Below are 22,770 nucleotides of genomic sequence, written 5' to 3' on the forward strand. Positions count from 1 at the left end.
ATGTACAGCACAGAACCAGACCCTTCAGTCCATCTCATCCATGCTGAACAGATATCCTAAATTAATCTAGTCCCATTTGCCAGCACTCGGTCTATATCCCTCTAAACCCTTCCTATTCATATAATCATCCAGATGTCTTTTAAATGTTGTAATTGTACCAGCCTCCAACACTTCCTGTAGCAGCTCATTCCATATACACACCACCCTCTGCACGAAAAAGTTGCCTCTAAGTCCCTTTTAAATCCTTTCCCTCCCACCTTAAACGTGTGTCCTCTAGTTCTGGACTTCCCCAGCCCAGGGAAAAAAATCTTGTCTATTTACCTATCCATGGCCCTCATGATTTTATCAACCTCTATAAGGTCACTCCTCAGCCTCCGATGCCCCAGGGAAAACAGCCCCAGCCTATTCAGCCTCTCCCTACAGCTCAAACTCTCCAACCCTGGCAACATCCTTGTAAATCTTTCCTGAACTCTTTCAAGTTTCACAATATTCTTCCTACAGCAGGGAGACCAGAATTGCACACAGTGTTCCAAAAGTGGCCTAATGTCCTGTACAGCCACAACATGATCTCCCAACTCCTACAGTCAATGCACTGACCAAAAAAGGAAAGTCTACCAAATGCCTTCTGCACTATCCTATCTATCTGCAACTCCACTTCCAAGGAGCTATGAACCTGCACTCCAAGGTCTTTTTGTTCAGCAACACTCTAAACCTAACCAAAGTCAAATCCCACCAGCACCTGAGGTGAGACTTGAACCTGCATCTCTAGAGAATAAGGCTCTGCATTACCAGTCCAGTGATCTGTTCCAGCAAAAACAAGGTGAACACCAGCAGGGATAGGGATGTTTTTCAGTTCCCTCATGGAGCTCAGGAAGTGAACTGAGAGAGTTGCAGATTGCCCTGATGCTGATCCGTTATTGGCTCCACTACCCCGCAGGCCAGTTGGAATCAGCCAACGTCCAGAATCCAACTGTGGATCGGAGTGAGGGATGAGCAGCATTTCTGCAGGATTTTCCAACTCTAGTTGAAGAGATTCCTGGAAGTTTTATCATTGGCCCTTTTACCTTCACCACCCAACCCCCTTCCCCTCAAAGAAAATAAATGGAAAATTAGGCATAATTTTGAACTGGATGCAGTGTTTTTGCTGGGCTTTATTTGAAGTGATGACCTGGGGATTAATGTTTAAATTCAATAGTCAAATCCTCAGGTGGTGCTGGAAACTCCCTTCCATTGCCAATAGTCTGTGTTCCATGGGTTCTTAATGCCTAGCTAACAATTGATGCTTCCCCCTCTGTTAACTCCTGAGTACTGTGTTTTCATTTTCTCCAATGGCTGAGAGCTGTTTATGTCCCTCTCCAGGCCTTCATCATTCTGTGTGATCTTCTGCTGGTTTTCAGCCACGAGGAACCACCCATTGGTTCTGAAATGGTCGAGCCATTTGCCTATATCCCAGAGGAGTCCCTGCAGACAGAGCTTGTGACCTTCGTCCTGGATCATGTTTTCATCGCCCGAGACAGCGGTCACCCTGACAACGGTAAGCTCTAGTGGCGGCAACTGGGCTGTTCCTCTGAACTGAGGCCTTGCAGATTTTATTTATTTATTTATTCTCTCGTCGTATTGATGTTGTTGCCTGATGCCCTTGAACTGTATAGCCTATCAGAGGACATTTGAGAGTCAGTTATGGTCGGCCTGGAGTCACATATAGGCCAGACTGGTTACAACTGGCCAATTTCCTTCTCTAAAGGACATTAATGAATCCACAGGATCCTTATGGCCATCGATGATGGTTTCTAGCTTAGATGATGAAGCTAGCTTAGATTCCAGTTCATTCACTGAATCGAAAGTTATGAATAGGAAGGGTTTAGAAGGATATGGGCCAAGTGCTGGCAAATAGGACTTTTTAGGTTAGATATCTGGTCGGCATGGACAAGTTGGATCGAAGGGTCTGATTCCATGCTGTACATTTCGATGACTCTGTGGTGGTATTTGAACCTCATAAAGCCAGGAGTCCTAGCTGGTAACTGAATCACTTGATAACTTATGGTATTCCAGGAATCAGATCTCCGAGACTTTAATCCCAAGGCTCCTTGTGCATTGAGATGTATTTTTGCACGTGACAGCTTTGCCACTCCATCCAAGATCAAACAAGGTTCTCTTCCTCGCCTGAAGTTATTGACTTCCAACCAGGGGAGTAAAACACAGGAAATGTTGGAGAAGCTCAGCAGATGTGGCAGTGTCTGTGGAGACAGAAACAGAGTTAACTCTTAACTCTGCTGTGACTCTTCTTCTTCAGAAGGAGAACTCTGAAGAGTTTTGTTACAGAGTTCCAGACGTTGCAGTCTAAGAGGAGAATTGGATTCAAAATGTTAAACTCTGTTTCTACCTCCACAGAAGTTCCTGAGTTTCTGCAGCAACTTTCAGCTTCAGGTTTTCAGCACCTGCAGGACTTTGATTTCTACCTGGGGCTTGATTCCTTGAGCTTCCTCGGGTTGTCTCACCCTTACTCTCTGAAGCCAGATGGCAGGCAGTTGTCACCTCTAAGGGGCAGTGGTTGGCCCAGTCTTCATGTGGTGCCAGATGAGATTCACTGAGCAGCAATCAGTCAGGAATTCCCTGGCACTGTCATCGTTTTTGTGTCTTGGGGGTCCCTGAGATCCATTGAAATAACTAAGACTGTTGATTGGACCAGGACTCTTCCTACTGTATCTCTGCAACTGTCTGGGCAATGCCATTAATAACCGGGCTTTTCAGAGGATCATCTCCTACTTTGTAAAATAAACCATTGGGGCCACTGGCCACGGTCAGGGTATTGACTCTGTATTTGTTCATAACCATCAGAACAGTGGCAACACTGATAATGCACACATGTAGCTGGAAAGCCCTGAAGTTATGAAAGATGCCATATAAATGCACATGTTCTTTTTTAATTAAACAGCCATGTGGACCTCGGATTGTACTGCATCCCTGTCACAATTTTGCTTTCTCCTGCATTTTAAAGACAGGACGAACATGGAAGGCCATGGGCCAAGTGCTAGAAAGTGCCAGGGTCACCAGACCCAAAACATTAACTCTGATTTCTCTTCACAGATGCTGCCAGACCTGCTGAGCTTTTCCAGAAATTTTTGCTCGAAAGTGGGACCAGTGTAGATTTTAGAGTTGTTGTGCTCGGTACAGACTCGATGGGTTGAAGGGCCTCTTCTGTACTGTCTGATCCTATGACTTGTGCAGTTTTGGAAGATTCAATATAAAAGTACATTTGCAAATTGTACTCTCACTCTTGGAACAATGGATTTTAACCATCCAGTTAAGCATCTTAAGCTGCAAGATTTAATAGGGTTGTAGAAATGTACAGCACAAAAACAGATGCTTTAGTCCAACTTGTCCATGCCGACCAGATATCCCAACATAATGTAGTCCGATTTTCCAGCACTCGGCCCATATCTCTCCAAACCCTTTCTATTCATATACCCATCCAGATGCCTCTTAAATGTTGCAATTGTACCAGCCTCTACCACTTCCTCTGGCAGCTCATTCCATACACGTACCACCCTCTGCGTGAAAACGTTGCCCCTTAGGTCTCTTTTATATCTTTCCAATCTCACCCTAAACCTATGCTGTCCAGCTCTGGACTCCCCCCACCTTGGGGAAAAGACCTTGTCTATTTACCCTACCTCAGCCTTTGATGCTCCAGGAAAAACAGTCCCAGCCTATTCAGCCTCTCCCAATAGCTGAAATCCTCCAACCCTTGCAACATCCTTGTAAATCCTTTCTGAACCCTTTCAAGTTTCACAACATCCTTCCTATATCAGGGAGACCAGGATGTAGAAAGGAAAAATAGATCAAAACACCATAAGGTATAGGAGCAGAATAGGCCATTTGGTCCATTAAGTCTGCGCTGTCATTCAATTATGGCTAATATGTTTCTCAACCCATTCTCCTGCCTTCTCCCCGTAACCCTTAATCTCCTTGCTAATCAAGAGTCTAGATATCTCTGTCTTAAATATACTCAACGACTTGACCTCCACAGCCCTCTGGGGCAATGATTTACTACTCTCTGCTGAAGAAATTCCTCCTCATCTCAGTTCTAAAGGGTCATCCCTTCACTCTGAGGCTGTGCCCTCAGGTCCTAGTCTCTCCTACTAATGGAAATGTCTCCATCATGTCCCTTCTATCCAGGCCTTCAGTATTTTGTAAGTTTCATTCAGATCCCCCTCATCCTTCTAAACTCCATTGAATACAAACCCAGTGTCCTTACCTATTCCTTGTATGACAAGCCCTTCATCCTCAGGATCATTCTTGTAAACATCCTCCAATGCCAGCACATCCTTCCTTAGATATGGGGCCCAGAACTACTCATAATATTCCAAATGCCCATTTGGCCAGAGCCTTATACAGCCTCAGCTGTACATCTCTGCTTACTATTCCAGCCTGGCTTGAAATGAATGTAAACTTTACATTTGCCTTCCTAACTGTCAACTGAATCTGCCTGTTAACTTGAGGAGAATCCTGAACCAGGACTCCCAAGTCCCTTGGAACTTGATTTTCAAAGTCTTTCCCCATTTGAAAATAGTATATGCCTCTATTCCTCCTACCAAAGTGCATAACCTCACATTTTACCACATTGTATTCCATCTGCCATATATTTCATTAGCCTGTTTATAATCAACATATAGGTCAAGATGCTTCTAATTAAACTAATTACTTACTTGGAATTGAAAAAAAAACTTAATGTTGTATCTTTGGATTGGTTGGAGCAAAGCAAGAGGCCATTTACTTGTTCTGTCCTCACCAGCTGTATGCAAGAACAATTCAGCCAGCCTGTCATTTAACAATTCTTTTCTAGTTGTGTACAAAGTTAAAAATCACACAACACCAGGTTATAGTCCAACAGGTTTAATTGGAAGCACACTAGCTTTCGGAGCGACGCTCCTTCATCATCACCTGATGAAGGAGCGTCGCTCTGACAGCTAGTGCTTCCCATTAAACCTGTTGGACTATAACCTGGTGTTGTGTGATTTTTAACTTTGTACACCCCAGTCCAGCACCGGCATCTCCAAATCATGGCTTCTAGTTGTGGGTATAGTTTGTATGATGAACACCAGGTGGCAGTCACACTCCACACTGACTTTGTTCTCAACTCTTTCAAGTAAGGGTAAAGATTAAGTGACAATCTCTCTGCCCACATTGGGGAATTGGGGAGTCACTTGGGCTGATTTGGGCCACTGTGCAAGTTTATTGTGGAGACTCCCCATTTTTCTTCTCTTAGAAGTTTCATAAATATGGAAATAATGGTGTTTTATTCAAGGCACAAGTTCACAGTCCACATGCTGATTTGAAACATAGAAACTATGGAACAGGAGTAGGCCATTCAGCCCATCATGTGCCCTCCGCCATTCAGTATTATCATGGCTGACCATCTAATTCAGTCCCTTGTTCCTGCTTTCTCCCCATCCTCATAAAGATCCCATTAGCCCTAAGAACTATATTTAAAGTCTGAGTTAGATCAAACAATTTATATATATTTCAAAGAATCAAATTAAAATCCCACGATAAATAAAAATGAACAAATTCAGCTGAAATCAGAGAAATGGTGGGTGAGATAGTAAAAGAATGAATATTAAATTGAAATAATATTAAGAATGCAAACCATTACACTATTAGTACTTTATAGACTTTATTTCAATCTCAGCTGGTATTTTTGGGTTATGGGTAGCTCCTTTGTGAATGAGACTAAAGTGTGCAACATCAGGTTCCAACCCTTCTTGTGACTGAGGTTCCTCCTCTGTCATTCAATAACCAGGGCAGCATCTGCCTCCAAGATAAAGGCAGATGCAAAGTATTAATTTAACACCTCCAAATGTAAATCCTCTTTTTGGTCCCTAATTGGTCTTATTCCTTTCATTGTTGACGTGCTTATAGAAGTCTTTTGGGATTTCTCTTTTTGTTAGCTGCCAGTATTTTATCATAATCCCTCTTTGCTTCTGTTATTTGCCTCCTTATGAGCCTTCTATATTAACCTTTGTGCTCGATTGTATTTATCACTATGTTCCTTATCTCCAATTTCTGTACTCCCTCACTCGTGGCACTGGCAGTAATCTGGAGATTTTTTTGAGATCTTGCTTACCAACTTTCTACCTAGCACCCTATGTTCCAATCGCAAGACCACTCCCCCATTCCTCTGTATATTGTTGGGCCAGTGTGGACTGTGGCCTCTGGAGGACTGTAGACCCATGAAGGCAGCAAACCATCCTGGAGGTATGGTGACACTTACAGATCTGCTTGTCTGCTTCCCTAGCTAAAATTCCTCTGCCCTTCTTCTTCCCCTCCTATACAGCTGGGCACCCCACGGTGCTACGTGTTTTGTCATTTCTGCACTCTCCCACCAATCTATTGCCCTCACCGATCGTTGGTGTGGTGACCAGAACCTCACACAGTATTCCATCTCTGGCCTAACCAATGTTGTATGAAGTTGTAATAAGGCTTCCTTGCTCTTATCTTCTGTTCCCAGGTTATGAAGGCAAGCATCCCGTGTGCTTTCTTCCCCACTCTGTCTATCTGTGCTGAAACCTTCTGGGATCTGTGGACTTGTACACCAAGGTCCCTTTCTTCCTCAGTACTCCCTAGGCACCTCCCATTTATGGTGCAAATCCTTCCCTTATTAGACCTCCTAAAATGCCTCACCTTGCACCTATCGCGATTAAAATCCATCTGCCATTGCTCTGCCCAGTTCACCAGCTGATCAATATCAGACTGTATCCTGAAACCATTCTCCTCATTGTCAACACCAATTTTTGTGTCATCTGTGAATGTTCCTTCTATATTCACATCCAAGTTGTAAATGTAAAGAACAAACAACACTGATCCCTCTGGTATATCACTGGTTACCCATTACAAAAACACCCTCCCCCAACACCATTTGCTCCCTATTCTGAAGAAGGGAAGGGATATTCTCCCTGGCCATTCTTAACTCATCCACAGTTAAAAGATGATCTCAGTGCTGGTTTGGGGTTTTGCTGTGGGTAAGTTAGTTGCTGTGTTTCCTTCATTAGAACAAGTGACTAATCTTCCAAATGGTTTAATTGGCTGCAAAATTCTGAGTCAAAAATTGGTGGCGCTGGAAAAGCACAGCAGGTCAGGCAGCATCTGAGGAGCAGAAGAGTTGACGTTTCGGGCATGTGTTAGGAATGTTTGGTGGGGGGGTGGGCAAGGGCGGAAGGGGTCTCAGAGATAAATAGGAGGTTGGGGGTGGGGCAAGGTAGCTGGGAAATTGTTAAAATTCTGAGATTGTTTAAGTTCACAGATGGGGAGTAGGTCAGGAATCCAACAACAAGTCATATCCATGAGCACTGTTGAGGTAGGTTTTACTGAGTAGATATGTGAGACTCTGGCTTGAGCTGTGATCTAACTGTGATTTAACTCAGCCTTCATATACTAATGCTATGCTCAGAGATTGGAACCTATGCAGCACACAGTGTGCTGCTCTGTAGCCTTATTATTGTACAGGGTCTATTAAAAAAACATTGTTTAAAAGATATTAGCCTTGAGTATATATCAAGAATTCAAACTGGACCTGATCCAAGCCTCAATTCTTTGTTGCATTCAGAGTTTTGGAGATTGGGTGTGGATTTGCTGAGAATATTCTTAAATTCACACCATCTATTGGTCTTGTATTTACTGTTTTTCTACAATCTATAAAGTTGCTACAATGAGATTTCTTTTAATAAAGGATACAGTATGAAGTAGTTTATTGTTATATGTACACACTGGTCGTGATTGATGTTTGCACTTATTGATAGAGTTCCAAGACTGCATTATGTTAGCGATGGAAGCCTGCAAACAGACAGGGCTGCGACTGGTACAATTCTTTTGCTTCATTTAGTTTCTGGGACTAGGATGTTCAGTGTGTGAAAGTGAACATTAACTGATAACACAATAAAACACACAATGATGGTGTTGCAATAGGAGAATTGTAAGTGGTATTAGGCTCCCTCTTTCCCTGATGATTTTATTTTGAGTAACTTTTGGACTTGAATCCTCCTTGGCAGAGGTTTAACTTCACTTAATATATATTATTAATAGAGTACTCTCTGAAACTGCAATAAAACACAGCTCAGATACATTGAGAAAGTTAAAAAAAACTCTCCATTTATTGAAGAGACAGATTTTTAATACATACATGTTATAAACCATAGGATATAGGAAATAGAAACAGCTGTACACCATTTGGCCCCTCTAGCCTCCTCCATTGTTGTCCCCTATGAGGAGCATCTGATAGATGGTCTTCCAGAGTAAACACAGGAAAGATTTTCCCATGATCAGGGAGTCCAAACCAGGGGTTATAGTATAATGTATGCAGTGTCATTTAGGATGGAGGTGAGGAGAAATTTGTTCACCCAGTGAGTGGAATTCTTTGCCAAGAAAAGCAGTTGAGGGCAAAACAATGAATGCTTTTAAGAAGGAATTAGATTAGATTAGATTAGATTACTTGCAGTGTGGAAACAGGCCCTTCGCATATTATAGGATAAATAGACAAAGTCTTTTCTCTGGGGTCAGGGAGTCCAGAACTAGAGGGCATAGGTCTAGGGTGAGAGGGGAAAGATATAAAAGAGACCTAAGGGGCAACTTTTTCACACAGAGGGTGGTACACGTATGAAATGAGCTGCCAGAGGATGTGATGGAGGCTGGTACAATTGCAACATTTAAGAGGCACTTGGATGGGTATATGAATAGGAAGGGTTTGGAGGGATATGGGCTGGGTGCTGGCAGGTGAGACTGGATTGGGTTGGGATATCTGGTCGGCATGGATGGTTTGGACCGAAGGGTCTGTTTCCATGCTGTACATCTCTATGACTCTATATAGTTCTTGATGCCAAAGGGATCAAAAGGTATGGGGAGAAAATGGGAACAGGGGACTGAGTTGGGTGATCAGCCATTATCATATCGAATGGCAGAGCAGCCTTGAAGGGCCGAGTGGCCTACCCCTGCTCCTATTTTTATTGCTTTTATGTTGCAATGACATCAGAGCCTATCGTTTGCCTCAATGACCCCATATCCCTCGATGTCTTCAATAACTTGAAAACTATCAATTTCTCTCTTAAATATACTCAAGAACTGAGCCTTCACAATTCTCTGGGGTAGACCATTCCAGAGCTTCACCGCCTCTGAGTGAAAAAGCTCCCTGTTATCTCAGTCCTTAAATGCCCTATCTCGTACTTTGAGACTGAGTCCCCTGCTTCAGCCAGAGATTAATATTCTTTCTGCTCATCAAGTTCAGAATTCTGTCTGCTTCCATGAGATGACTTTTCAATCTCTGAAACTCTAGAGAGTATAGGCCAGTCTCCTCAATTCTATCATCCCGGGAACAGAGTGGTGAACCATCACTACACTCACATTATTCCAAGTAATTCCTTCCTTAAGGGGTAAGGAGACCCAAGAACATGCAATACTTCAGGTGGGGACTTTTAGATAGCTCCAAATTCCAAATTTCATAGCACATTAGTTGAAAGAATATTTCAGTATTAAGATTTTTATATTTTAAATAGCAATGGACACCAATAGGCACCTAACTTTATTTTATGTCAGTATGGTTTCATGGTCTTCCCGTGATGAATACTGGGTGAATTGGTTTAGAAAGAGAAATGCAAGAGTTAGGGAAGGAGGGTCAACAATTAGCATGAGCATGAGGTTATGAAGGTGGGCTACATGGAGTGTATGGTGGGGTGGCACGGTGTGGGTACAGGGCATTCGGTGGCCTGATTGATATGCGGAGTATTGGGAGGTGGCTGCACAGGGTTTGATCATCATGGTGTATGTTGGAGATGCATGATGATGGGTACAGAGTCCTTGGTAGGTAAACGGTGGAGGGGTCAGTCTCCTGATCAACACCTCTTGGTGCTTGGTCATGATGAAGTGCTTCGAGAAGTTAGGAATAGTCTGTATCAATGCCAGCCTCTCTGATTGCCTTGATCCATGACAATTTGCCCACTGTTGCAAAGGGTCCATGATAGACGCCATCTCCCTGGCCCTATATTCATCCCTGGAACATCTGGATAACAACGACATCTATGTCAAACTCTTATTTATTGACTTTAGCTCCGCCTTCAACACCATAATTCCAAGAAAACCTAGGGTTCTTCCACCCCCCCCCCCCCCCCGCTCAGCAACTGAATCCTTGATCTCCTGATACACAGATGACAATCAGTAAGGGTAGGCGACAACACCTCTGTGATAAACCTGGCTACTCAGCCCTTCTATACTCCTTATGCACACATGGCTGTGTGGCCAAATTACGCTGTGACTCCATTTACAAGTTTGCTGGTGACACCACTGTAATGGGTTGGACCTCAAACAGCGAGAAGCCGGAGTTGGGGAAAGTGATAGCCAGCTTAGTGGCATGGTGTAAAGACAACAATCTCTCCACTAATGTCAGCAAAACGAAGGAGCTGGTCATCAATGTCAGGGAGCTGAATGGAAAAATGCCCCTGTCTGTATCAATGGTGATGAGGTGGAGGTGGTCGAGATCTTCAAGTTCCTAGGAATAAATATCACCAACAATCTGGCCTGGCCCATCCACGTTGATGCTATAATCAAGAAAGCACACCAAAACCTCAACTTCCTCAGGATGCTAAGGAAACTCAGCATATCCACAAGGACTGTTACCCATTGTTTTTAAAGCATGGATGCACCACTGTGGTTATGGCAACTGCTCTGCCCAAAACCAGAGAGAGAGCTCTGAACGCAGCCCAGTCCGTCACAAAGACTAGCCTCCCTCCCATTGACCCTCTCTCACTTCCCACTGCCTCAGGAAGCAGCCAACATAATCAAAGACCACCCCACCCCCCCCACCCCCCAACCTTGGTTGTACTCTCAACTATCCTCCTGCAGCGGGCAGAAAATACAAAAGTTTGAAAACACGTACCAACAGCTTTAAGAACAGCTGCTTCCTGCTGTTATCAGACTTACAAACGAATTTCTCATGTATTAGAATTGATCTTTTTCTGCCCCTTCCCTGTAGCTGTAGCACAATATTCTGCATTATATTCTATTAACCCTGAAGTGCTTATATAAGGTATGATTTGTCTGGGTAGCACGCAAAACAATATTTTTCACTGTATCTCGGCACATGTGACAATAATAAATCAAATCAAATCAAGGCAAGGCATGTTTTTGAGGCGGGAGGTAGGTCGATTGGGTAAGACACCATTGGTTATTGGAGGATGGTTGGGAATGTGGAATTCAGCCTGATGAAGGATGGAGCAGGTTTGAGGAGCTCCTTCAGCTCCAAGTTTGTGTGAGGAGTCAGTTTAGACAGGAGACTTATTGGCATCAATCAGAATTGTTACCCTTCCCCTTCATTTTGTTGCAGATGAGGAATGCAAAGTGGGCAGACTGCACAAGAGGAGAAATCTGCTAGCTGCTTTCTGTAAACTAATCGTATTCAGTGTTGTGGAGATGGATATTGCTGCTGACATCTTCAAACAATACATCAAGGTAAAGATTTTGTGTCTTAAATAATGATCTGTCTGTGCTACTTGCCACTGTCACGTGGACATCACTGGCTAGGCCTGTATTTCTTGCACATCCACAAATGCCCTATAGCAGGTGAAGGTTTTGCCAGGTTCCTTTCAGAGGGCAGTTAAGAGCCAACTGCATGAGGGGAAATCTGGAGTCAAATGCAGGACAGGATAACAGGCAACTGAGCAGGAAGGCGAGGTTTCAGAGCTGGCATTACATGCAGAAGTCTTCAAGTGGTAGATGATTAAGACAGAGATGAGGAAGAATTTCTTTCTCTCAGAAGGTAGTCGGCAGGATTCTTTACTGCAGAAAGGCTGGCTCATTGACAATATTCAAGGCTGAGATGGGTTTTTAATCAGGAAAGGAATCAAGGTTGCGGGGATAAGGCAGGAAAGTGGAGTTGAGGATAATCAGAGTGGCCACAATCTCATTGTAAGCAGAACAGATTCGATGGGCTGAATGGCCTACTTCTGTTCCTCTATCTTATGGTCTTATGGACCTGACCTCTTGAATCATACACAAGAATACCACCAGCAACTTATTGGTATATAGGTACAGAGCTATTGCAGTCTGAATTAGAATAGAAATGTATGTGAATGATATGAATTTGGTAAATTGGTATATTTAAACGTAACCCCAGGCAACCATCTGTTCTTATTCATGGCAGCACTATAGTGTTTTTAATCATGTGTTAAAAAATTCCTTCATGAGGTGTGGGTGTTGCTGGCTGGGCCAACAGTTATGGAGTCATAAGGTAATTGAGTCGTACAGCGTGGAAACAGGCCCTACAGTCCAACCATAATCCCAAACTAAACTAGTCCCACCTGTATGTGCTTGGCCAATATCTCTTCAAATAGTTTTCATTCATGTACTTACCTCATCAACTTTAAAACATTATAACTGTACCCACATCCACCACATCATCTGGAATTTCATTCCACACATGACCCATCTCTGTGTAAACATAATTGTCCCCCACCTTTTTAAAATTTTCTCCTCTCACCTTCAAAACAAAATTGAAAAAAGAACCCAAGGGGCAACTTTTTCACACAGAGGGTGATGTGTAAATGGATTGAGCTGCCAGAGGAAGTGGTAGAGGCTGGTACAATTGCAGCATTTAAAAGGCATCTGGATGGGTATATGAATAGGAAGGATATGAGCCAGATGCAAGCAAATAGGACTAGATTGACTTCGGATATCTGGTAGGCATGGACGAGTTGGACTGAAGAGTCTGTTTCCATGCTGTACACCTGTGTGACTCTATGACACAGTTCCTGCTCATTTTCCTTCCCTTGAACAAAACAATGATTAACTTTGAAACGAGCCCCCTTGTTAGATAGTATACTTCGATGTGGAGTAAAACATCCTCTCTCCTGTTCAGTAATTACCTTATGCCTAACCTCAGAGGACCATTCCCAACTACATGAGTATAAGATTTTTGTTTACCCTTTTGCTCATCCGCTTTTTCTGTGGCTCCTTCAGAGTTTGATAACCAACTTAGTGCCAATTTACTCTGAATTAGGAGTAGCTGTGAGCCCCACAGCTACTTGGAAACAGATTGATACTGTCCACAGTCATTTCACTTAAGGACTCACAGTTCAGTGAAGAGATGAGGCTTTCAGCTTATTAATTCAGGTTGAATTCAAATCGAGGTTTTAATTTGATATCACTGTCAATAAGAAAAGAGCAAATGACTCTTACACTCGTGTACAACAGTTTACTCACAAAATATGTGTCTGTTTCTTACCAGTATTACATTGACTATGGAGACATCATTAAGGAAACACTCAGCCGGACGAGGCAGATTGATAAAATTCAGTGTGCAAAGACCTTAATTCAGAGCTTGAAGCAGGTAAAAAACCCCTTGTGTATGCATTGGCAGAAAGCAGGGAACTCCAGCCTAAGGGGCAATTGCAACATGTTTAGAAATGAGTCCGTTACCCATTCTCTTGCTAAAACCTAAGCTGGACCTTAATATCCCTGTCAGTTATTGTTGCTTTGTTCATCTTGTTACTTGACTGTTGCTTGAAAATTGCCACTAATAAAGCTCATAAGTGGCACATGGAGAAAAGACAATATTTTTACGTACAGTGAGCTTTTGTGACCTGAAAGGGTGGTGCAAATTGACTCAGCGGTAAATATCACAAAAAAGGAATTGGGAATTTTCATGCAAACATTGGACTATAGAGAAAGAGCAGGAGAATGGGATGAATTGGATCAGTCTTTTAAGGCTTGATTTGCTGAAACATACCAATCCCACTTTTGCAATGACAGCAATATACTGCGGATGCTGGAAGTCTGAAACAAATACAAGGTCGGGCAGCATCTGTGGAAAGGGAAACAGAGTAACAATTTCGAATCCAGTATGAATCTTCTTCAGAACTTTGCTGGACGTTCACATCGAAATTCTGAAGAAATGGTATCGGGCTTGTGACTTTAACTCTGTTCCTCTCTCTACAGAGGCTGCCAAGCGCTACTGAGCTTCCCCAGCATTCTGTGTGTTTGTTGCAATTCCTTCAACTGGACTGGGCTGGGCTGGGCTGCATTTATTTGCTTCAGTACAAAGGGTGGGATAAAACATCATAGATCTTTGTCACATTATTTATTTTATTCAAATTAAATCTGGGATGTGAACGTTTATGCAGAGCCAGCATTTATTGGTTTCTTTTGAGAATGAGCCATCTTCCCGAACCATTGCAGACCCTGTGATCAACTGACCCTTAAATTCAGGTCACTGGCCATTGCCTTTTGACTCAGCATTCCAGAGCGTGTGTTATATTTTATTTGTGACCATTTTAAAGACATCTTGTACTTTATAGAATAACCAAAAGATGTTATATAAATCACATTCTCTGAAAGGCGCATTTATTGTAGAGCTGTAGACACTTCACTTCGATGTGATTAATATATGCCTATCTTTCTGCCTTGTGGAAACACAGATTAAACATATGTCACTTGCTGAGTGCTGTTGATCTTTAAAGCAATATTCAGTTTTGCTGATGAAGTAATTTTGAGTGAATTTTAATTTTGATGATGGAATTGTTTGAGCCCTTAAATTTCCCTCAGCAAATGTTCAGGACTATAAAAGGCAACTTGTCACTCAGGGTGAAAATACCCTTCTCCTCTAGAACTCTTTGTATTTGAGGGCGACTCTTGAATTTTCTGGGGCTTCTGTTTTGATTTTAGGGTTTGTTTCATCATTCTCACTAACTCCTTAATTGCATGGTGTAATCACATAGTAACAAAGCTTCTGTATTTGTGTTGAATTTCTTTTAGGCTTTTCTTTTGAAAGGTAAGATAGCAAATACCAAAGGCTATTTTCTTGCACATTATTAAATCTTCTAACCTAGAGGCTATGAGTAAGATGTTCATGTTAATGTACAATAAATATATCTCCTGTACGCTGTTTCTGAAATGGGATCATACGCACATTGTAGACAGCCCCTTGTCCAAGACCATGCACACACTATCTATTCTTTGCTCCAAGTTGATTAGCACTAATCAGAAGCTCCATTAGTTTGGGGTCGACAATATTTTTCTTGAATTATTTTCTGTTATTGAGGACTTGTTCAGACAGTTTCCCCGATGGTTCAGGATTAGGATGGTGAGGTAGTTGTTTTTGACTGGCATGAATGCAGTGGGCTGAAGGGCCATTTTCTATGCTGTAGATCTTAGAATCCCCACAGTGTGGAAGCAGGTCATTCGGCCCATCGAGTGCACACCAACCCTTTGAGGAGCACCCCACCCAGATCACCCCCTTCCCTATAACCATGCATTTTCCATGGCTAACCCACCTAGCTGCACATTTCTAAACACTATGGGACAACTTAGATTGACCAATCCACCTAACCTGCATACCTTTGGACTATAGGAAGAAATCAGAGCACCCGGAGGAAACCCACGCAAACATGGGGAGAGTGTACAAACTCCTCACAGTCACCCAAGAGTGGAATTGAACCCGGGTCACTGGTGCTGTGAGGCAGCAGTGCTAACCATCGAGTCACCATGCCACCCCATACTTTTATACCACTATGACTTGAAAATGAGTGCGTTTCAAGCAATTGTTGAGTTTTGTATTTGAGCCACCTTTGCAGCACCAATCAGTTGTGCTTTTGCCACGGGTTTATCCATGCCCTGGTCTTACACCGTAAAGCTGCTGTTTGCAGAAAATTTGAATTCTGCTTTGCTCGGGTTAAATTTGAGCTCGGTGTTAGTTAGAACACAAGAGGCTTTGGAAGGCTCAGCTCTTTATTGTGGCTGAAGACCAAAGGCACATCCAAACTCTCTCCTACGTTTTGAAAACTTTATGGATCTTTAATCGGGTGTAACGAGTCCCTCTATTCCTGCTCTGCCAATACCTGGGCCTTTCGTCCTCTGATGCCTGGCTCCTGCTCCTCTTTGATATTTGGGCTACACATTAACAACACTTATTCCAGTGAAATGTAATCATTTGATGCCCGAGGTTCAGTAATGAAGAACACTAAAATAGCTTTTTCAGCAGTAGGTGCAAGCTACAACAAATGAGAGAAGCAGTTTCCAGTGAACATTTTTGGCCTCTGACTTGGCCAATGATCAGGCCCCTGCTCCCTCCCTGCTCTCCAGCCAAGTCCTGGGCCTATTCTCAATATGTACTCAGTCCCTATCTCTCTGAATAGCCTCCTGAAACTCTAATGCATGTGGCCCTCCAACCATTGAGAGTAGCCTCATCAGTCATCCAATCATAGGTTTCCCCTTTCCCACCTTTCCTACTCATCCAATCATTGATTCTGTCTCTTAAGGAGCAACAAGGGTGGGAGAGAGGGAATGTGTGATTGGAGGAGCAGAGAAGACAGGAAAGAGGGAATGTGTGGTTGGAGGAGCAGAGAAGGGAGGAGAGAGGGAATGTATGATTGGAGGAGATGGACAGCATGAATGGGAGAGACTAAATCTCCTTTTGAATGAGCTATTCCTCATTGCACTACCCCTGTCACATAGAGAGGAAACTGTTGTCCAATTCCAATTGAATATTCAGGGGTGATTTTGAAACTATCAGGAGGAAAGTTGCCCCCCTATGCATTTTGAGCATTTGTCGCTGGTGTTTGGTACCAAAATGGAGTTTCAGATTTTGACATTCTTGTGACTTGCCTCACAACATTCAGGGCAGAAAATCCCCACCAGAGTTAAAACATTATCTATGATATCTCTATCAGAGTTAAAATGTTATCAACGTAATCCCCATCAGAGTTAAAATTCCATCTAATTTTTGGTCTGTATATTTAATGTTGTATTAATTATTATTGCAGCTGTTTAATGAGCTGTTGCAAGGCCAAGGCTCCAGTTTGGACAGATGGTCCCAACAGTTCACCAGCATCAAGGACTTGGCTCGACGTTTCTCGCTGACCTTCGGATTGGATCAATTGAAAACCAGGGAAGCAATGGCGATGCTACACAAGTAAAACCCATTTCCCTCTTTCCTTGAACATTCACCACTGTGTTACCATTTTACTTGCAACTTGCTGTTGTTTACTTTCCTCACCCGACGTCATCTCTTTTGGCAGAAATGGTATCGAGTTTGCCTTCAAAGACGAAAATCCAAAGGGCAAGGGTCAGCCTCCTCCGAACATGGCTTTTCTGGACATCTTGAGTGAGTTCTCCCCCAAACTGTTGAAAACAGACAAAAGAACTGTGTAAGTGAATAATAATTATTCCTAATTTACAAATGGAAGAGCGCAGCCTGTTTCTTCCACCAACACACAGAATTGTGGCGCAGAAATAGGCCATTTGGCCCAACAATTCCATGCTGATGTTTATGCACCATTCAAATCAAAGGGCACTGCTGACTTTGTTAATTATTTTATTTGTCCCATCTTTTCTGAGCCATTTTCCTATTGATATAGAGCTGACAGGGATTACTTATTTCCATCTGCTTTGTGGATAAAATGTTTGTTTTGAACTAAGAGTCCTGTGTAAGTGACGTATCTGAGCCTGTAGATGAGGGTCACATTGCTGTTACAATTTTGAGATTGTTAGCCTTACCAGTGGAGATAGAGGGATAGCTGTTTGGTTTGGGTGTTTCATGTACCTGGATGGGAAATAAGAAAAAGGCTAAGGAGAGAATCAGGAAAGTGGGACTGATTGCTTAGCTTTTTCAAAAAGCTAGCAGCGACATGATGGAATGAATAGTATCCATCTCACTGACTCTATGGTTGGAATTGTACCACTCTGAAATGTTTCCTGCTGCGGAAATTAACGACCCTAATTGTGTTGCTCGTCAGTGTTAGTGAGGAAGGTAGGCTGGTTACCAGGACAGGAGTCCAGTGTTTTATATTCAGTCACGGGGCGACAGCATTGCTGGCTAGGCCAGCATTTATTGTCCATCCATAATTGCTCAGAGGTCAGTTAAGAGTCAACCACATTGCTGTGGGTCTGGAGTCACATGTAGGCCAGACCAGGTAAGGACGGCACATTTCCTTCCCTGTAGTGAACCAGATGGATTTTTTTCGACAATCAACAATGGTCACCGGTTGATTCCTAATTCCAGATTTTTTTTGAGTTGAATTCAAATTCCACCATCTGCTCTGGTGGGATTTGAACCCAGATATTCAAGAACATTAGCGGAGTTTCTGGATTAATACTGAAAATGTGTTGCTGGTCAAAGCACAGCAGGTCAGGCAGCATCCAAGGAACAGGAAATTCGACGTTTCGGGCCAGAGCCCTTCACCGGGATTAATAGTCTAGCAATAATACCACTGGGCCATCACCTCCTCCTCCTTAGCAGAGAGCCTGAAGTTGTGGAGCCACTCTGCAGGTTGCATGTAGCCATCACCAATGGCTTGAGCCTTGCCATTCCCATGATGGGGGTAATTTAAAGCAAATGCCAGTGATGTCCCACACCGAGAGTCTCCAGGGACTTGCCCTCTCAGTGAGGGGACTGCCTGAGTTGGGATCTTCCAAATCTTAGCAACATTATTGCCTCCAATTAGTCCCTGAAGTTGCCTAATTGAGTGTCTAGGAGAAGGTGAGGACTGCCGATGCTGGAGAGTCAGAGTCAAAAAGTGTGGCACTGGAGAAGCACAGCAGGTCAGGCAGTATCCGAGGAGCAGGAGAGTCAACGTTTCAGGCATAAGCCCTTCATCAGGTACCTCGCTTTCCCAGGCAGGTATAGAGTTCTGCATTGACCACACCTCTGCAAAATGCACTCACAGGTGCCAAATTAACCCAAAATAATACCTTCATAATTCGTTCCCAATCCCACCATAAGATTCAAGCCTAAATTCCATGGTAGCTATCATCTCCTATTCTCAGGTTGGTTCTGCCATTAAGCCCATGGAATCATTACACTAAACCACAGGAGGACATTCAGCCCATTGAATCCATGCTGACTCTATGAACATGCAAATGAGGAACAGAGGTAGGCCATTAAGCCTTAGACCCTTAGACTCTTAGAGTTATACAGCATGGAAATAGACCCTTCAGTCCAACCAGTTCATGCCGATCTTTTAAGCCTGATCTGCCATTCAATAAGATAAAGGCTGATTTGATTTTAAACTCACCTGTACAGATCCCTGATAATCAAACCCTTGGTATCCAAGAATTGTCGACATCTGTCTTCGCAATAGATTCTGCATCCACTGTCTTTTGAAGGAGGTAATTCCAAACAAACTCACTCTTCAGAACAAAAACAAACTCAAGCAATCCACTCAGCTGTATTCCCATGCTGTACCTCCCACGTGATCTCTTATCACTCGGATGTGGATCTAATTTCTTTTTGAAGCCATTCATGAGTTCCACCCCATGTGGGTAGTGCATTTCAGGTCACTTCCACTCACTGACTCGTTACATAACACTACATTACACTTAACTCTTGACCAAAAAACACTTAAACCTAAACCCTTCTAGAATCTGTGCCATTGGTGATGGGAACAGAGTTTCGCTGTCTACCCAATTCAATGCAATCATAATCTTATACACCTCAAGTAAATCTCTTCAAGAGTTGCTTTTACTCCAATGAGAATTGTGATGAAAAATATATAATTTATATAAATATATTAATATCACTTTTGGAGGGTGAATTTTACCATTCAGGTGGATGGCAGTAGATCATTTGTACGGAGGTTTTCTTGAGAAAAGCTGTTGTTGTAAAATAAAATCAAGTTCCTTGTGAAAGAGTGACCTTACTCCAACATTGTTCAGAAAGCAAGTGGCCCTACGGTGTGTTAATGGAAAACTGCTTACATTATGGGCGGCACGGTGGCACAGTGGTTAGCACTGCTGCCTCACAGCACCTGAGACCCGGGTTCAATTCCCGACTCAGGTGACTGACTGTGTGGAGTTTGCACGTTCTCCCCGTGTCTGCGTGGGTTTCCTCCGGGTGCTCCGGTTTCCTCCCACAGTCCAAAGATGTGCAGGTCAGGTGAATTGGCCAGGATAAATTGCCTGTAGTGTTAGGTAAGGGGTAAATGTAGGGGTATGGGTGGGTTTCGCTTCGGCGGGTCGGTGTGGACTTGTTGGGCCGAAGGGCCTGTTTCCACACTGTAAGTCTAATCTAATCTATGGTAGTTTATGACAGGTAAGTAAACCTTGAAGGTCATTAGCTTGTTTCCAATTCAAAATCAAGGATTGGTTTTAGTTTAGAAAATCCAGAGTAAAACAATTAAGGGCAGTTCAGAGGAGGCCTGACTGGGGCCAAAAGCAAGTTTGTGGCTTTTCTTTACAGGAGTACATCTTCAAAACCAGAAGAGCGAAAATCTGAGAAGCTGAGAAAATTTAAGCTCTTGGTTTTGTGAGAACTAATGTAAGAAGAAACATAACTGGAGACAATCAGTTAACTAGACTTTAAAGATGATGAAGAGTCAACAAACTTGAAACATTAACTTTGCTTTCTTCCCATAGGTGTTGCCAGGCCTGTTGGTTTTTGCCAGCAATTTCTGTTTTGGTTTAGATTGCCAGCATCTGTATTTCTTCGTATATAAATAGATTAGACTTACAGTGTGGAAACAGGCCCTTCGGCCCAACAAGTCCACACCGACCCGCCGAAGCGCAACCCACCCATACCCCTACATTTACCCCTTACCTAACACCTGACCCGCACATCTTTGGACTGTGGGAGGAAACCGGAGCACCCGGAGGAAACCCACGCAGACACGGGGAGAACGTGCAAACTCCACACAGTCAGTCGCCTGAGTCGGGAATTGAACCCGGGTCTCAGGCGCTGTGAGGCAGCAGTGCTAACCACTGTGCCACCGTGCCGCCCACGATCTTAAGGTTTTAAATGGACTGATAATTTCTCTGTACTGGAATCCCTGTAGATTGACGATGTTGGGAAACAGGTTGAAAACTTAGTTCTGTTGTGTGTTTTAAGACTTTCCTAAACTTACCAGATGGACTGGTATGTTGTTTTTGTTTTCTTTTCCTTTTTTTTGGTGTTATAAGCTTCTGTTGTTACAGAAACTCTGGAGCCTCCAGTGTCAGTGCTTCAGTGACTGGTGTCCATGTTCACTAAATGAACCAAAATGATCTACCGGGTCAGATTTCATTCTAAGATCCAACTTACCCAGTAACATTGTCATCTAGGATCATAACAGAATGATACTGCTTCTCCAACCGAACATTGCATCTAAAATCTTTCTGATAAATTGGTTTTTCAAAGACCTTTCAAGACCTTTCACAGACCTTCACAACTTTACTACAATGTAGCAAGCAGAACTGGATGCATTATTCAAGGTGTGATTTAGCTAGGACTTTATAAATGTTCAGCATTATTTTTGCTTCTTTTCACTCAATAAGGTAATTATATGTTCCAAGATCACATGTGCTTTGCAGGTTATTCCCTCATTATGTCTTTTTTAAAATTCACTCAAGAGAAGAGCTCATTACTGGCTGTGCCAGTATTTATTGCCTGTACCCTGATGCTCTTGAGAAGGTGGTGGTGAGCTGCCTTCTTGAACCACTACAGTCCAAGTATTATAGTCCATGCCCTTAGGCAGGAAATTCCAGGTTTTGGACCCAGTGATAGAACATAGAAACATAGAAAAATACAGCGCAGTACAGGCCCTTCGGCCCTCGATGTTGCGCCGACCAAAGTCTACCTAACCTACACTAGCCCAATAACCTCCATATGCTTATCCAATGCCCGCTTAAATGACCATAAAGAGGGAGAGTTCACCACTGCTACTGGCAGGGCATTCCATGAACTCACAACCCACTGAGTAAAGAATCTACCCCTAACATCTGTCCTATACCTATCACCCCTTAATTTAAAGCTGTGTCCCCTAGTAACAGCTGACTCCATTAACAGAAAAAGGTTCTCAGTGTCTACCCTATCTAAACCCCTAATCATCTTGTACACCTCTATCAAATCTCCCCTAAACCTTCTTTTCTCCAATGAGAACAGCCCCAAGTGCCTCAGCCTTTCCTCATACGATCTTCCTACCATGCCAGGCAACATCCTGGTAAACCTCCTCTGCACTCGTTCCAATGCCTCCACATCCTTCCTATAGTATGGCGACCAAAACTGCACACAATACTCCAGATGCGGCTGCACCAGAGTCTTATACAACTGCAACATGACCTCAGGACTCTGGAACTCAATTCCTCTACCAATAAAGCCCAGTACACCATATGTCTTCTTCACAGCACTATTTACCTGGGTGGCAACTTTCAGAGATCTGTGTACATGGACACCAAGATCCCTCTGCTCATCCACACTACCAAGTAGCCTACCATTAGCCCAGTAATCCATCTTCTTGTTACTCCTACCAAAGTGAATGACTTCACACTTAGCTACATTGAATTCCATCTGCCACCTTTCTGCCCAGCTCTGCAACTTATCTATATCCCGCTGTAACCTGCCACATCCTTCTTCGCTGTCCACAACTCCACCGACTTTCGTGTCATCCGCAAACTTGCTCACCCAGCTTTCAAGCCCCTCCTCTAGATCATTTATAAAGATGACAAACAGCAATGGTCCCAAAACAGACCCTTGTGGAACACCGCTAGTAACTGCACTCCAAGATGAACCTATTCCATCAACTACTACCCTCTGTCTCCTTCCAGCCAGCCAATTCCTAATCCAAACCTCTAATGCACCCTCAATGCCATACCTCCGTAGTTTTTGCATTAGCCTGCCATGGGGTACCTTATCGAACGCCTTGCTAAAATCCATATACACCACATCTACTGCTTTACCCTCGTCCACCTCCTTAGTCACCTTCTCAAAGAACTCAATAAGGTTTGTGAGGCACGACCTGCCCTTCACAAAACCATGCTGACTATCCT

At 43.2% G+C, this 22,770-nt stretch overlaps 1 protein-coding gene across 2 annotated transcripts in view; it reads left to right on the forward strand.

The window, feature by feature from the left end:
* The window catches only part of si:ch211-269e2.1 (cohesin subunit SA-2), a 145,441-nt gene that overhangs the window by 108,890 nt on the left and 13,781 nt on the right, over nt 1-22,770 (forward strand). For both annotated transcript variants that reach the window (XM_060826268.1, XM_060826269.1), the window contains exons 25-29: nt 1,360-1,534; nt 11,366-11,490; nt 13,265-13,366; nt 16,797-16,945; nt 17,052-17,180. In XM_060826268.1, coding sequence (XP_060682251.1) covers nt 1,360-1,534; nt 11,366-11,490; nt 13,265-13,366; nt 16,797-16,945; nt 17,052-17,180 — 680 coding nt within the window. The remainder of the gene's footprint in view (nt 1-1,359; nt 1,535-11,365; nt 11,491-13,264; nt 13,367-16,796; nt 16,946-17,051; nt 17,181-22,770) is intronic.

Source organism: Hemiscyllium ocellatum, chromosome 6 (assembly GCF_020745735.1).
Source record: "Hemiscyllium ocellatum isolate sHemOce1 chromosome 6, sHemOce1.pat.X.cur, whole genome shotgun sequence".
NCBI lineage: Eukaryota > Metazoa > Chordata > Chondrichthyes > Orectolobiformes > Hemiscylliidae > Hemiscyllium > Hemiscyllium ocellatum.